The sequence below is a fragment of the Synchiropus splendidus genome, chromosome 3 (genome assembly GCF_027744825.2).
Source record: "Synchiropus splendidus isolate RoL2022-P1 chromosome 3, RoL_Sspl_1.0, whole genome shotgun sequence".
Lineage (NCBI taxonomy): Eukaryota > Metazoa > Chordata > Actinopteri > Syngnathiformes > Callionymidae > Synchiropus > Synchiropus splendidus.
The window spans coordinates 27,972,078-27,987,500 of record NC_071336.1 but is presented as its reverse complement, the minus strand read 5'-3'; the positions used below and the strand labels follow the sequence as shown (position 1 = coordinate 27,987,500).

The following is a 15,423-nucleotide window of genomic DNA, read 5'->3' as shown; positions in this document are numbered from 1 at the left end:
TGATGAGATCACTGGGAACTCAAGTGATGTCTGACCATCCCAGCTGCTCAGTTGCTGGTCTTGAAGGACCACACAGCAAAGTCGAATGAACAGCAACATAGACACATGGAAGCTGTGCTCCGTTCTCTCCCCAGAGAGGCAAGAATCCTTCAAAAGAGACACAGATCCAGATAGTAGACTGGAGAAGGAAAGCGTAGTTTCAGGAAGAAGAACATTTATGGTGAAATTTGAGTTAAATGAAAAGAAATGAACACATACATTCTTCTTGCCCTAGATGAAGAACATGTTAGCTCTTCTGTGGGCAGCATGGCTTTCTGTTGCCCCCTTTTCTCTGGTGCTGGCGTCCAACGCAGTTCACATGCAGTGAATCTCTAACCACAGAACAACTAACTGAAGACCCACCATCTGTCGAGCTGACCCACAACTCAACATGTACCTTAAACTTCTATAAACAAAGTCTTGAATTCAAGAGGATCAGATGCACAGCATTTATCATTTTTCTATTCTGTTTTTCTTGAAAGAACACTTGAATCTGTCGCCTGCTTCAGAGCCGACTTGACACCGCCGTGTCCAGACCCAGGAGGTTGCCCGGTTCTCCAGATATCTCGGCAGGAACTCGGTGCCATGCTATTTCTCTGTTTAATAGATAGCTTGATTCGTTGCCAGGGCCCTTGCAGAAGCGCTCCCATTAGCGAGGCTGGATCTGAACAGGGCTGATTATCTCCTCCTTATTGGAGCTGCAGGGATGCCAGCAGCGGAGGATTTACAGAGCCACAGCTGCTTTTGTTCTTCCAATAAAGGCGAGACCGTCGTACGTTGGCTCAAAACGCTGCAGATGATCAGGTCGCCCATTGTTGCCCCTCTCCCATGACATGACGCGGCAGATGAGTTTTCAAGGAAGGAAGGAATTAAAGTGGAAGGAAGTAAAGCGACGGCGACATCTTTCCACCCGCTGCATCAGTCGCTCGCTGAAATACTGCCACAATCCATCACACTGGTTTGGCTCGTTCAGTCGGATGAACTGAGGGTTGATCCATCACGAACCATTTGTGCTCAAAACAGTCTGAATTGGAACAAGAAAGCCTGCGCAGCCAGGATGGAGGATTATCATTTTCGGGCAACTAAAATGCCGTGAGGCCACACTTCATCCTCCATCTCTATCTTCAGATCTCTTCATCACTTCATTATAGTTAAGGCCAGTTGCAGTGAGTGAGATGCTCGAGGCAGAGACAGAGCGAGACAGTAAATATTCAAACACATTTGCTCTCAGGTGGATGGTGAGTTGCATCGCTCCTCTTCATCTGTTATGCAGAGTGAGGTGTGTGAACTTCCTCAACGGCTAAATAGGTTTTAAATTGACACCGTCCTCATCAGTGCTGTGGCTGTTTCTACCTTGCACTGCTTCAGAGGTCAAACTTCACCCCTCAGTCCACCGACAGACACAGACAAAGGAAAAAAAAGTGATCCTCCAGGTCACATGACCAAGTAGATATAAGCCCAAGAAACACAAGGTATATTTTTAAGTGCCTCAAGGTTCAACTTACACACCCCAATTGCTGCCCCTTTTGACACTCACATATATATATGCGCTCTCATATGAGCACATCAGGTGTTTAGCCTGGAGCAAATCCCTTCTAATTCTGATGCGGCAGCTGCCACTGGTCTTATTATTGCAACACAAGACTATACGCAGTTATTGAAATGGCCTTGAGATGTGAGGAACAAATACCTGCAGAGACGCGGCCGACAAAAGCCGCCCTGAGTGATGTGAACATTTCCAACGCTGCTTTTCTGTGGGCATTGCGTCAGAGCCATCTTCCTATTGTTCATGTTCTATCGTTCACAATAATGCAGGAGAACTGCGCTAAATAAAAGGTGTTATGTGGTTGTTATTGAGACCCGAACAGAGGAGCAGATATGTTTTTCCTCTCTGTTCAAACTTCGCTCTGTCATACGAAGAACTCAAAGAGTTCTGAACCCCTCTGAATCAGTTTGTCTGAATCAGTTTGTGTGACAAATTCTAGAACTTACTTGCTGATCCATCATTTGAATTTGACCATTTGATATTTTGAACGCTAAAATAAGGAGCAAATTACTGAAGATATACATGAGAGAATTCTATGTTTCTAAATGCACTCAAGTGAAGACAAGGACAATATATATATGAATTTGAACGTTATCATATCATAAAAAATGAATACAAATAAAAATGAATGTACATCACAATATGGGCAGAAGTGAGCTACTTACGAAGTCTCTTGTTTATACTGTTATAATACATACACTATCATTATCTATTTTACACAAAACTATACGTTTAAAATACAGTTGAGTCACTTTTGTTTTTAACCGTCATAATGATTGTGATCAATTGATATCCGCAGACTACATTTATAGGAGGCAGTAAGAGATACTGTTATCTATCCAAACAAAAACACAACCAATGTTTTAAGATGTTCACACAAACCAAAGCTGTTTTAATCTGCAGCCATTTACGACAAAAGATTATTTCTAATGTGAGGGGGAAAAGTCCATTGTTGCCACTTGCTTCTTTGTTTATTGTTGTGACTTTTACTTGACCCTGCGTTTGTGGAGTTCATCAGTGATTCACAGAGTTGCTGCTGTGTTTGTGAACTCTGTTTGTCCACTGTACACACTCCATCTGTGGAAAACAGCCAGTGTGGACTCAGGCTGACACACACACACAGACACACACACAGTCACAGAGTTGTACAGAATTTTCTTGCTAATGACCTGTGGGTGAGAAACCCTCCCAGAACCCTCTACAACAGACAGGACTGACACCTGACTAACCATTTCCACATCCTGCAGCATCCTGCTTAAGAAATAATAATAATAATAATAACCAAAAAAGCATTGCATTGTGTACAGCTGTTGGACCAAGTCGTGCTGACATCACAGGAGCCGAGTCTCTTTGATTGTATTATCTGACTGAGTGCAACCCCAGGGGTTCTCCAGGTCTGAATGTGAAAGTGTTTCTCTGCCTTCCACAGATAGTCATGCTCCAGTCTGTGACGAGGAACATACTTATTAATAGAAAAATGACAGCGGGTCGTCGCAGTGTTAAAGACACATCAGCTGCGTCAAGCGGCAGTTGATCTCACAATAATCCAGCGTGCGCTTGCTCCAAGGCATTTCTGAGATGCTTCATGGTTTGGTCCGCCGACAGCTGCTGGAGGTGAGATATCCAGGATGAAGTCCTCTCCCCGAACGGCGTCAAGCCTATTTTAATTCTCCACGCAGCGCGGCGCATTGACACCTGGGCGGAACACATGGTTAAAATTAGGGATCCTGCAGGGGACCTTGACGAACAAGTGACTTTGGCGGAATTTGTCCTGGGAGTCACATGGAACAACTTTGTGGACACAAACTCATGTAAAAGCTCATCTCTGCATGCCGGGGAAACACTTACTGGGGATCCATGAGAAGATCTGGATTGAGTTGACAAGAGGTGAAACAGAAAGGGCTTTTATCACACGCGACCTATTGTTATTCCACCACACTCAAAGACAGTTTATTTTTTAGTCAGAAAATGGAGAAGATTAAACGGTTGTCTGGCCACGTACCCCAGAAGTTTGAGCCACTGCTGGTTACCTTCTTCGTCTCATGTCCGTTGCAGTTGCTTCCGTACCAAATGCAGCAGCATCCCAGACAGTGATGGAGGAAGTTGAGGAAGACCTCACTCTAGGAACATATCCAGGACACTAGCTTGACGGATGAAGCAGTCTGCAGAACAGTAGACCCTCGACTTACAACTTGGATGGGAAGTCGTGTCGCATGTCAGAGTACGCTCCACAACTTTGCCAAAGCACTGCGAAAATTGCATTGACATGTCTCAGGTACATACCCTGATAGCAAAATGTGTTTGGCCCGGATGTGGGCTGGATGTACCACATGCAATTTAAACAATGGGCCCCATCCTGTGTGGATCCATTTGGCGGATCCAAAATGGATGTGGGCCATATCAGGTCCCGATCCGCTTCACATCTAACCCAGATCTGGACCAGATTTGAGCAGAATATGTCATTCAATATCACATTCCAGATAGCAGCCGACTCCACTCCGGATATATCCATCTGCCGGATCCAGCTCAGCTCTAGTGCGAAGGCAACCAGCGTGTCTGATTCCGATGTGGATTTGATGACTTGTAGCCGGATCCGACCGCTATCTGGGTAGGTGTTGACTCCGTAGGTGGTGCGGGGCTCAAGCACCCACAGAGATTGTTGTGCACTTTTACCGACATAATAAGCATCTGTGTGCGCTTATGTCACACCAATGAGGCTTCAATATGTTGTTGGCAAAAGTGACTTTCTGCAAAATCAGCCATGAGGTTTTCAGCACCTACCCACATAAACCAAAATGTCATCCCTGCAAAAGAATGTATACCAAGCATTAAAACGATGAGCATCTTCCTCAGCGAACAAATTCATCCAAAACTCTTTTTGACACCATTCTATGACACAAGCTTGGCAGTGAAAAATGTCGGGGAATAATCTGGGAATATTTTTGTTCGCGATTTATAGTCCCACATGTACAAAGTGTATTAGCATCATTGAAAATAATGTTAGTGCTTGCAGAGTCAATTTTTGCACTCTAATTTGAAGAACAAATTCAGACAACTGATATGTTTTTTTCTTGTCCACAATTTCTCTTCATCCTGCGATGAAAGCCTCATGCGCAAGTCTTCTGGGCTGTGCATTGTCCTGCTCTCACCCCAGGGTAGGACTTCTGAAAAAAAAAAAAGCGAGCAGATTGTTTTGCCAGCACTGTGGTTTGAATATTTCAGATTATAGATAAACTGTCGCGTATCCGAAAAGACCTGCTATATAAACTTTGAACGCGACCTCTTCGGGTAACGTCGATAGTTGTAAATATTTAATTCAGTGCCTCTGACAACGCATGACACTGAAACAAATCTTTACCAGATTGAATTCAAGATAAATAGCACGGAAATATCACCAACGCCGATACACATTATTTAGCTGGACTCTCATTGGGGTTTGATTCCATGGCTCCCATATTAGTTTTCTGAGGCGTCAGCACTTTGCGAGTCACACTTGAAATGTTTGTCACATATTGCATTTTCCGGTCGAGATTCAGTTATGATTCGGATCTATATATTTAAATTAGGTGACAGTGCATTTCTGGCAAAATGCTGTACAGGAGCAAGGAGTTCTTAGGCTGTCAGGAATAAGACAATTCCTCTAATATTCATATTCATTACACAAGGCTCACTACTGGAAAATAAACCGAGTCATGCACATTACGATTACTGGGCTGTTTGTGTCCGGATTTTGGCAAGTGCCCAATTGTCTCTCTTATAAGATTGTCACGTGTGAGAAAACAGTCGTCTGAAGTGTGTTATGAGTGAATTTGCTAGGTTTCAAAAACAGTTGGGATCGACAACCTTATGTGCAGAACGTTCAGTATTTTACCACCAAGAATCTTGAGGAATATAATGGTGCTGAGTGAGAAACAAGGACTCAGAAGCAAATCTCTGTCTTGGTCTCAAGTTAAGCCGGTCCAGACGGCAATAACTTTTATTAAAAAAAAAAGAAATTTAAAATTTAAATGCTTATGAGTTTAAATTGTCTCATTATCCTTCAAGTTATATTTGTGAGATTTATGATAATAAATCTTTCACGTCATGGACTTAAATAAATCCATCCACCTTCCACTCAACCGAAGATGAGTCACCGCAGCAGCCAGCAACAGTGGTTCAGGCGACCTTTTATCTTAACATCTTGAGCATTTTTAGGGTCACTGAAACCACTCACGGTGTTCTGATACCAAAGTATCATCGAATAGAGCCAAAGCAAAAGGTCAAACCTGATGGTGAGTTGATTCCTCGCCAAAGCATTGCCCCCTGCAGGAGCCCCTGTGATACATGCTTCACCATGTTAGGCAAAACTATATAGCACCCACTCTCCCACTGACGCTCCTGATGCTGCGGAGAGTCATCGCAGTGTCGCAAACTTCATTCATATGTTCATATTCAAGTGGATGATGACATCATTCCTGCCAAAACTCTGCGTCCAGGGTCCAGTAAAAGCCACAACCTATTAACAAATCAGAGATGAAGCTATATTTTCATACTTTTATTCAGTTAAATCGTCAAATGATAGAGCAAGAACAAAACATTTAGAATGTCCTTTGGTGGGATTTTATTACACTTCATTAACACTGTATTTGAAAACCGATCTTCGATGCCAGCACATTGTCAATACAACGGAAAATGAACTGCACAACTAAAAGTCGTTGAATCAACAAATAATAATAAAAAAAAGAAAAACAGGAATAGAAATGTCTATGATGTCAGTCATAGATACATTTACGGTTGCCTTGTTCCAATCACAGTTCGGCAAAGATACAAAAGGAGTAAATGACTTTCTCTGGCTCGCGCTGCTGATTAAATAACTTGCAAACACACTGACGGGTTGTTAAGCACTTCTTTTTTCCCGGGTGAAAAGAATCCCCTCGGAGGCGGAGCCTCGAAAAGAATCGGACGGCTTTATTGGAGAATTACTTTGGAAGGAGGAAGATGAGGGCGGGACTTCGTACACATGTGCATCACTAACATCGGACGAAAAGAAATCCAACCAACGAGGGTTTACACAGTAACGTTCACGAAAGCACAGGTCAGTGGCGGCATGGCGAGGGGTGGAGAGAAGAGAGCCGGCGCTTGTTTGGAGACAAGCGGAATCAAGGTTTTTGTGACGTAAAGCTGCGATCCAGACAAATTTCCTTCGATCCACAATGCACTGACAGCAAAGAATGATTCTATTTTTTTCCTCCTCTGTGTTTGTCTCGGACTGGAAGGAGACCGTTCAGCCGTTCAGCTGGGCCTAAAGTTATCGCACGCATCAGTCCAGTCCTGTGCAGCCACATGAGCGTCCCAGCGGGTATCGGCGGCCATGGCTGGCTCGCGTTTGAGCGGATTGGTCATAGCTGTTGTTGCCGTGGCGATGGCAGAGGAAGCGCCCCAGTCTGTCTTCCGTATCAGTCCCTTCTGAGAGGTCCGTGTGCACTTGGATGGGATGGACAGGAGTCGGGGAATGGGGGGTGGGGGCGGGTTCGAAATTGTTCTTCAACTCTCAACAGGCAAACGCTCATTTGTTCATTTTAAATGAGATCTTTTTTTTCTTAGTTAATGTTCTCTTTATTCTATATATCTTTTGAAAGTAAATAAAAATCTATGCTCTTCTTTGTCCGGCACATTCCCTTTAACGCAGGTGTCCATTGAGTCTGGCAGCGAAGAAGCTCGAACAGCACAGTCCAGAAAGCTCGTAATGGATGATCTATCGAAAGGAAGATGGGGGGAGGATGGAGGTCGAGGCAATAGGTCCCTCTCTTCCACCAGGCCAGAGGTCCTTTTAAAGCACTGCCGGTCGACATGAGGCGTCTCTCAGAAGCGTCCAGCCCAGCAGGAGGAGAGTGAGAAGCCTGGGAGAAGTCGGAGGCGTCTGGAGGCCTTGACCAGAACTGGCACCGGCGCATCCTCCGAGCTGCGACTCACAGCGGGGCTTCTCGCACAGCAGGCCGGTGAAGGCTGCGGGACAGTTGCAGCGGACGTTGTTGACGCACACCCCACCGTTTTGGCAGCGGAGGAGCTCGTTGTCACAGACCCGGGCTGCAGCAGAAGCGACAGCAGAGACAGCAGAGAGTGAGAACCACAGATAGACGGACGGAGTAACTCTCAGGACAGAACACTGATCCATTACACTCAGACTTCCCACTGGTGCACGCTGAATAAGACTTTAAAAAGGAGGAGGGATGAATGTCCACTCTGATTCTTTGTTATTTTTCGTCAACACATGTCATTATGAACCTCTGGAAAGCTGTTAGTGACCTTTCTTTACATTATTTCAGGATTACAGTGCATTAAGTTAACAAGAAAAGGGTTTTTTTTCTAATGACTGAGCTAATACTTACACAAGAATAGAACAAGAACAAGAATCATATAAAGGTGGAGAATTCAGGCACTGCACATCAAGGGGCTTTAAAAACTACAATTAAAAATATATATAACCACGACATCCATGATGAAGGAGAAGAGGTGAGTTTGCACTGCCAGGATCAGCCAACATTATCAGGATAGAAGCACAGACAACACTGTTCATCACCAGAACAACCCTGATGTTTCAGTGACAGATTAAATTTGATCGTTCAGATATGAAATATCGTAACAGGATTCATCATGACTGACTATTGTAAAACCTTGGCCCACCCCTGAATTATATGTACAGTAAACTACATTCAATTGAACAATATTTAATCGTAACTAAACAGAGTTAATCCACAGTGATAAATCCGATTAAAGATTTGAATAAACAGCCAGTTATTCAAACAGTTCAAACCTCATTCAGACACATCATTCAGGCCATTTCACCCCAGCGTGGTGGTAGGTGGCTTGTAAAAATGGAATAGAAAACTCATGCTTGCTTAACTTTAGATGGGGAGCAACACCAAGTCTGTCAACTTCTATTCGGGTGTGTTGCATGCAGCTTGAATTAATGGGGTTTATGACATGAACTTTGTTACACTGACCCCACTGGGTAAATGGCAAATATTGCCTTCGATTGTTGGCTGAAAAAAAAAAAAAAAAAAAAGTCTAAATTCAGTCATTTTTTTATTGGTTTTGAAAAAAAAGTTGCTCTATTCAAGACATTTTTGTAATGGTAAATTTATGTATTGGTGCACGGACAAAAATGTTTCTACTCCAGCAGCTGATAAATGCATTACATAACTATATTAAAAATGTCCTATTTCACTTCCTGTTTAACAAATACTCCAGAGAGAAACAGCGTCTCTGTTTTCATTACTCTTTACGTTGGTGTTGTTAGCGTCACCCAGCGCAGAACACAAAAGCGACTGAGTCGCCGACCATTCCAGAGGACATAAGTGGTCAGAAAAGAGCACTCCAGCGTTTTATTTCCTCAAAGTCAAACAAGCGGCGAGCAGAAATCAAAGCGCAGTAAAAGAGACAAAAGCCCTCCCAGGCACTTTAATGATAAGGCTGATTAAAGCTCAGTCTCACGGCAGCGGCGCTGAAGAAAACAGCTCCTTCTCAGCCGGCGAGGCTTTCCCCCCCAGACAGCGGTGACTTTAGACAAAAGTGAACGTCAAGTGAAAATTGGTGTATATTTAGAGCTGGGACAGCGAGGCCACTCTATTCCCAGTGGAGCCAAGCTGTCAAGCAAGCTGGAGGCAAACAAAGCAGCGCAGCACAAACTGATAAACCAATAGAGACAAATAAACAGTGATAAACACGCCGGCCACTTTCGGCCATTTCACTTCTTTATAGCAGAGGGGGAAAACGCAGTGAGCGATTTATGGACTCCATGGGACACAAACATGATGATAACAAATATCCCGCCTCTGTTGTAATAGTCTGCATTGGAAGCATGTCGTCCCCCGGGACAAGTCAAATAGAAGTTTGATGGGAGCCTTGTTAGGAAACATCGACTGTGAAAGCCATTTGTTCTTTGTCTGGTTTGTCGGCGTAAATGGAGCAGCTGTTTGGATCAGTGAGTTTTGCTTCAGGCTTCAGTTCACTAATAAACAAACACAAGTAGATCCAGATAGAACATCTGAGTGCTGTTTTGTCCTCTTTTTTTCTTCCAGGTGACACATCAATTTCATGACTAATGAAACGGCTCGATAGAAACTAACACACGAGTTGGTGTCTAAAGGAACAGTACCTGCCAGCTGTCAGCCACAGAAGGACGAAGAAAAAAAAAGGAAATAAAGTCAAAATATATTCATATGATGTGCTAAACCACCCTAATGTGACATTTGACTGGCTTTATTTTACTAAATAGGGCATTTTTTTAATACAAAATATATTCTTTACCAAACACCGAGGCACAACACTAACAAAAAAATCCTACTGTATCTGTTTTATTTGATGAACTGTACGTCCCAGGCTGTTTCTTGGATAAACCGCACTATTTTTCAGCTGAATGTCTGTGTGTGAGCTGTGTGTGTGATGGATCAAAACAATAGTTTTCATGCACCCCATCGCTGCTCAACACACAATGTTTTTTTGCAACTTTGCCAGCACTGAGCCAATTGTTTTATTTTTATTTTTTTATTGATCAGCGCTGAAAAAAAAATGTTTTCATGAATCAGTGACTTCACTACTACTCTCACACAAGACAGTCTTCCATCTTTCTGAGCTTTTACTGTGTTTATTTCCTCTGCAATGTGTAGTGTTCTTTTGTAGTGCCTCCTCAACTTCCACCCATTCAGACCCTCGACAAACTGACCAATGGTCCACAACTTCAAGTTCAATTTCATCATTGCACTATCCTACATCCAATAATTTAGCAGCCGGAATGGTGAATGAGGACGTCACCCACTCTCTCCAAACCGAGTGGCAGTCCATGAACTCTTTTTTTTTTTTGGGTGGTCAGGTTGGCGACTGGAAATGAAGACTCTAATATTGACCTCTGTCCCAGTATATTCATGCTAGCAAATGCACTAGTAAAATATTCCGTATTTTTCTTGTTTTTAGCCACTGTAGATCATGTGACCAGAAGTATTACTAATAAAGAACAAGAACAAATACTACTACTACTGCGAATAATAATAATTAAATTTATTTTTATGCAATGGTTGCTCTTTTTTTCGCACGTGCCTGAATATATTCCACATCAAATCATTTGGGAATTTCAAAATGTCACATTTTAACAATACCACTGCATGAAATTCATCGTATATTAAGTGGACTTGTTCACAGATTGCTGTCTTTTAGAGTCACTGACATGGTGGAAATGTTGATCATGAGACACCGACAGATCATTTCAAAATGCTAAAAAAGCATGTTGTTATACAGATAAAGTGCAGGGTAATAATATTGAGCAGCAGTCAGAGTATGGGTGAGCGCTTTTTCTGGAGTCACAGAGAATCAGCAGCTTGTCCCGCGAATATTCTTAATTTGATGTTCATACGAGGGACTCCACTGGCATTTGAAGCGGCTGTGTATTGCATGTGTTTCAATAGAGATTTGAGTCTGAATTGCATTCTTCAGAACGACTGTCATCGGCGCACAAAAACACTGGTGACAGAAAAAGTAGCTCCGGAGTGTCAGACGCTGGACTTTCATGTTGCTTTTACTCTTTGGGCAAAAAAACTCATGAGCAGTGCATCGTCGCGCAGAATATTCTACGACACAAATCACGGTCTAATCTCAATAACAAAAAAGAATCTCAATACCAAATCAATTTTTGACATTAAGATTTTCTTTGAGTGCCAAAAATGCCATTTAAAAATACAGTTAGCACACTCTCGTTCACCTTACCAGTGGCCCGTCGATGGAAGGATGCTGTCCCGCCAACCTTATCTCATTGGTTAAAAGATGTGATGTCATATCTAAGCATGGAAAAGATCTGTCTGTCAGTATTCTCCAAACTAAATTTCACGATGTCTGGGGTCCTTTCATATAATCCCTTTGAATATCAGGATTTTTTTAGTTTTAGTTTTAGTTTTTTTTCTTCAGTGGTTTTATTGCTTTTTGTTTACAATTGTTATTATTATTATTATTATCATTATTTGGTCAATATTTCTACGCAATATTTCTTTGACAAAGTCTGTGCACCAGATCGACTTGACATCTACAAGAGCTCCATATTGTGGTGATCATGCATAGTTTTTAGGCTGCTGGCATGGGAAGGGGTGGGCAATGGGTTGGTTTGTTTATTTTTTATTTTTATACATTTTTATGGTGTGGGGGGTTGTAGCTCTTTTTTGGTTGTTGTTGTTTTTTGTTATTTTTGGTTGTCTTTTTTGTTGTTTTTAGTTGTCATTTAGTTGTTTTTTGTTGTCTTTTTTGTTGTTTTTAGTTGTCATTTTGTATTACAAAACCTATAAAAACATTTTGAAAAAAAATACAGTAAGCGCAAGCAATTCTGTATGGGCATCCATTTTACTATCTGAATATTTATTTTTACATTATTCCTTAGCTGTAGCATGTGGCTAACAACATCGGACTGAAGCGTCCGGCTAAAACGTATCGTGACGTTATGTATCATCATTGAACAAATGACTGGGACACTCACTTAATCGCTGTATTGACACAATAGATATGTTTAATTACTGCGATGTGGTTAATCTTGGAATTAAAAACCATTAATCCCTCCTCTAACTCCATCTGTTCGCCCAGGCGCCATCTAACTTATCCGTTCTAATTTTTGCGATTTGTCTGCACATTTTCCTCAACAAATCGTCCCTCCATATTTCACCTACCGACCTTCTGCAAGCGTCATCGATACATAAATGTGCTGGATATGATAATATGTGTGAGTACTGAAGTACTATTACACGTGTGCAACATTAAATTCATTGTTCTGGGGCCATAAATGAGATTCATTCTGACAGACTTTTTTTTATCTCTAAGCTTCTGCTTATTGGCTCATGGGGAGACCATGGTTGTAGTCTGTCCCAGCTACACAGGGCAGGAGGCAGAGGACAGTTTGCTCCAAACCTGTAACTGCCTCATGATGGAGTCAAACCGAAAAATTCTGATCTTAAATGACCTCAGTGTGATGGCAAAACCAGTCAACACAAGTAGTTTATCGGCGCTGACATTCATTTACAAAAGAAGAAGTGACTATTCACACAGATGAATGTGATGATCAAATGAATGATCATTGATACACAAACAGCTTTAAATCTATGGACCTCTGCAAGACATTTATCATCATCAGATTGTCAATTTTTAGGGAAGTCAAGTGTGACGTTGGGGAAAAAAAAAAAAAAGTTACTTTACACCTTTAGAGATATGTTTTTGATTCGCCTTGCAATGAAATCGAATGAGTTCATGTGCAATTGTTTTTAATGTCGTGGTTGTCACCATGATATCTACACTTGATAGTCCAAGAAAACTTGAAAAGGGAGCTGCTTTACATCCTCCAGCTGTTGTGTCAGAACATAACAAAGCACTCAGCTACTAACTAACAATATGATAAATGATCTATGAACTATTACTCAGCTGAATCTTCATGACAGATTCATGAACAACAGTCACTCTGTTTCAGCAACTAAATGCATGGACCAGAGGTCAGGATGAACAGCATGACGTCTCAAATGTGAACTGACCGATGGCCGGTCAAACGGATTGTATTGATATTGACTCAGTGCTGGTGGTGCGTGAGGCTGCTGGATAACCAAATGACTGCAGGGCACCTCTTGACATGAGACTGCTATTTTTAGTCAGCGCGCACCAGATGTAGCACCTGCTTGGAAGAATGGTGCTGGATTCTCAGGGATCCTTTACGCTCTCACCTGGTACAACAGCTGAAGTCAAAAGGCAGGAAACCTTTTCCTCTCTGTGCATTTGCTAGTGCAAGTCAGCCTCCTCCACCTACTCAACAGGTTTGTATCCTCCCAGGTGACACTAATCCTCTCAAGTCCCCATTTCTCACATCTCCTCAATGGTTGTCTTCTTTGACCATGATTCCCAGCATTCTTTTTTTACAACATGTACCCAGTCTCTGCTGTCCACGTGTCCAAACCAGAGTCTGACTTCCTGAACTTCTCTACAGGAGCAGTTCCTCTGACATACTTTTTCACCTAACTTGACTTTGGTCACACTGCAGATCACCACATCATCAGCAAACATCATGGTCCATGGAAACCACTCCCTACTCTCTCTCACCATCTGTCACTCCATCCTCACCAGTACAACCCTCACAAACTTCTCTGACGCATTGATGGACGTTTCAGGCTTCATGAATCAGTGGCCTCATTTTCAGACTTCAGTTGGTGGCGCTCTCGGTTCATAAATAATGTGAGGTTTCATTGAAATGGTTGTTGAAATCCAAATATTTATAATAGAGAGTCCCAACTCTGAAAAGGAAGACACTGTTTCATGAAGCTTCAGTGAGAATAGTAGTAATATCATCACCATCACCATCGGCTCTATACTACAAAAACAACTTCCACATTTTAAAAAAGTCTAAATATGTCTTCTTTTTTGTTAGTTTTTAAAGACAACTTTTTCCTGTCATGTCACTTTTTCAGCAACAACAATATCTGTCTCCGTGTTGGCGCAATACAAATCTGCTTTACCAGATGTTGTTGTGAAGAAACCCACACATCCGGACAAAACAGGGATAGTTAATGACTGCAGTACTTGTGTCATGTAAAGACAGTTTTCATAAAGTTCTTCTCAGAAATCAATAGATTCAGCCTTAAATCACGTTTTTATTGCCAAAGTAAAGCAGTTTATTCATGAGAGGAGTTTGAAAACAACACAGTGGAGCTATGGAGGTCACATACAGCAAGGTAGGAGGAGTCTGCAGGCTCCCGTCACACTTTCTTTCCATGACTCACTATGTGCGGAATGTCTTCATCCATTATTTGATGTCACAATCTTTTGTCTTTTTTTTCTCTGACACATGGAAATTGCTGTCAAGTGAATTGGCTTTCAATCCATTCCATGGAAGTGCCAGTTTGTGAGTGATCGTTGCCATAGCAACAGTGCTAAGGTTGAAGTGAAGTGTTTTGTAATCACTTCAGGAAAAAAATTAAGAGTTCATATGAAGCTCAAAATGAACCTAGCATTTTAGTATTTTTTTTATTATTATACTAGGGGTTGAAATGCCTTATTAAACGGTGCTCTGTGACTAGTTTGGTTAGATTTTCCGAGAAAGGTGACACAGTGACTCGACCCTTTTCAGGGTGTCAACAACATTGTGTGTCTTCACTGGATTTCTTTTCTGTTAACAAACAATTGTGAGGAATTACTGCTGCTAATCTGACTATTTGACATTGCATTGAATACGGTTCAACTCTCCTCCATTTTGAGACTCTTTGAGATGGAATTGTACACAGCAAGAAGACGCTGGCGATCACACTTTGAGGCCATAAATAAATAAGGCCGGGGCGAACTTGGGCTCAGTCCAGCGGAGGGTTGTGGATATTAAACCTGGAATAGTCTGTATCTGCGCTCGCAAAGCCAGCTGGTCAGTTTAGCACAGCACATTATCGCAGCCAAGCTCAGAAATCAGCAAGAGAAAGACACAGAGAGGGAGAGAGAGAGAGAGAGAAGAGTCGGGCCGGCGGGAGGAAGGTTTTACTTACATTTGCAGCCATTGTCCCACAAATAGCCGGGTAGACACTCTTGACACTTGGGCCCTGTCGTACCCTCCTTACATATACAAAATCCTGTGCCATTACAGCGATCAGTGACTGAGCCAAATGGATTACAATTACACTCTGGAAAGAAAACAAGACACATACACACAAGCTGGATAGGAGGTTGACTTGCCAGCACCCCGGGACCTTAGCCTCAATTCTGCTACTTTGATCGAGCAAAGGACAATCATTTCTACAGAAGGAATGCGGCCATTTTCAATGTAACAATGAGAGTGAAGAGAATGCAGTAAATGTTTCAACACT

At 42.2% G+C, this 15,423-nt stretch overlaps 1 protein-coding gene across 9 annotated transcripts in view; it reads right to left on the bottom strand.

Moving 5' to 3' along the window:
- Positions 1-6,132: 6,132 nt before the first annotated feature.
- ntng1a (netrin g1a) overlaps positions 6,133-15,423 on the bottom strand; it is a 99,408-nt gene continuing 90,117 nt past the window's right edge. For 6 of the 9 annotated variants that reach the window (XM_053858379.1, XM_053858376.1, XM_053858378.1 and 3 more), the window contains one exon: positions 6,133-7,651. In XM_053858379.1, the coding sequence (XP_053714354.1) occupies positions 7,395-7,651 (257 nt within the window). In that variant the 3' untranslated portion in view covers positions 6,133-7,394. Of the gene's footprint in view, positions 7,652-15,105; positions 15,241-15,423 lie in introns of all 9 variants that reach the window. The other 3 variants (XM_053858375.1, XM_053858374.1, XM_053858377.1) reach the window with 1 other exon arrangement.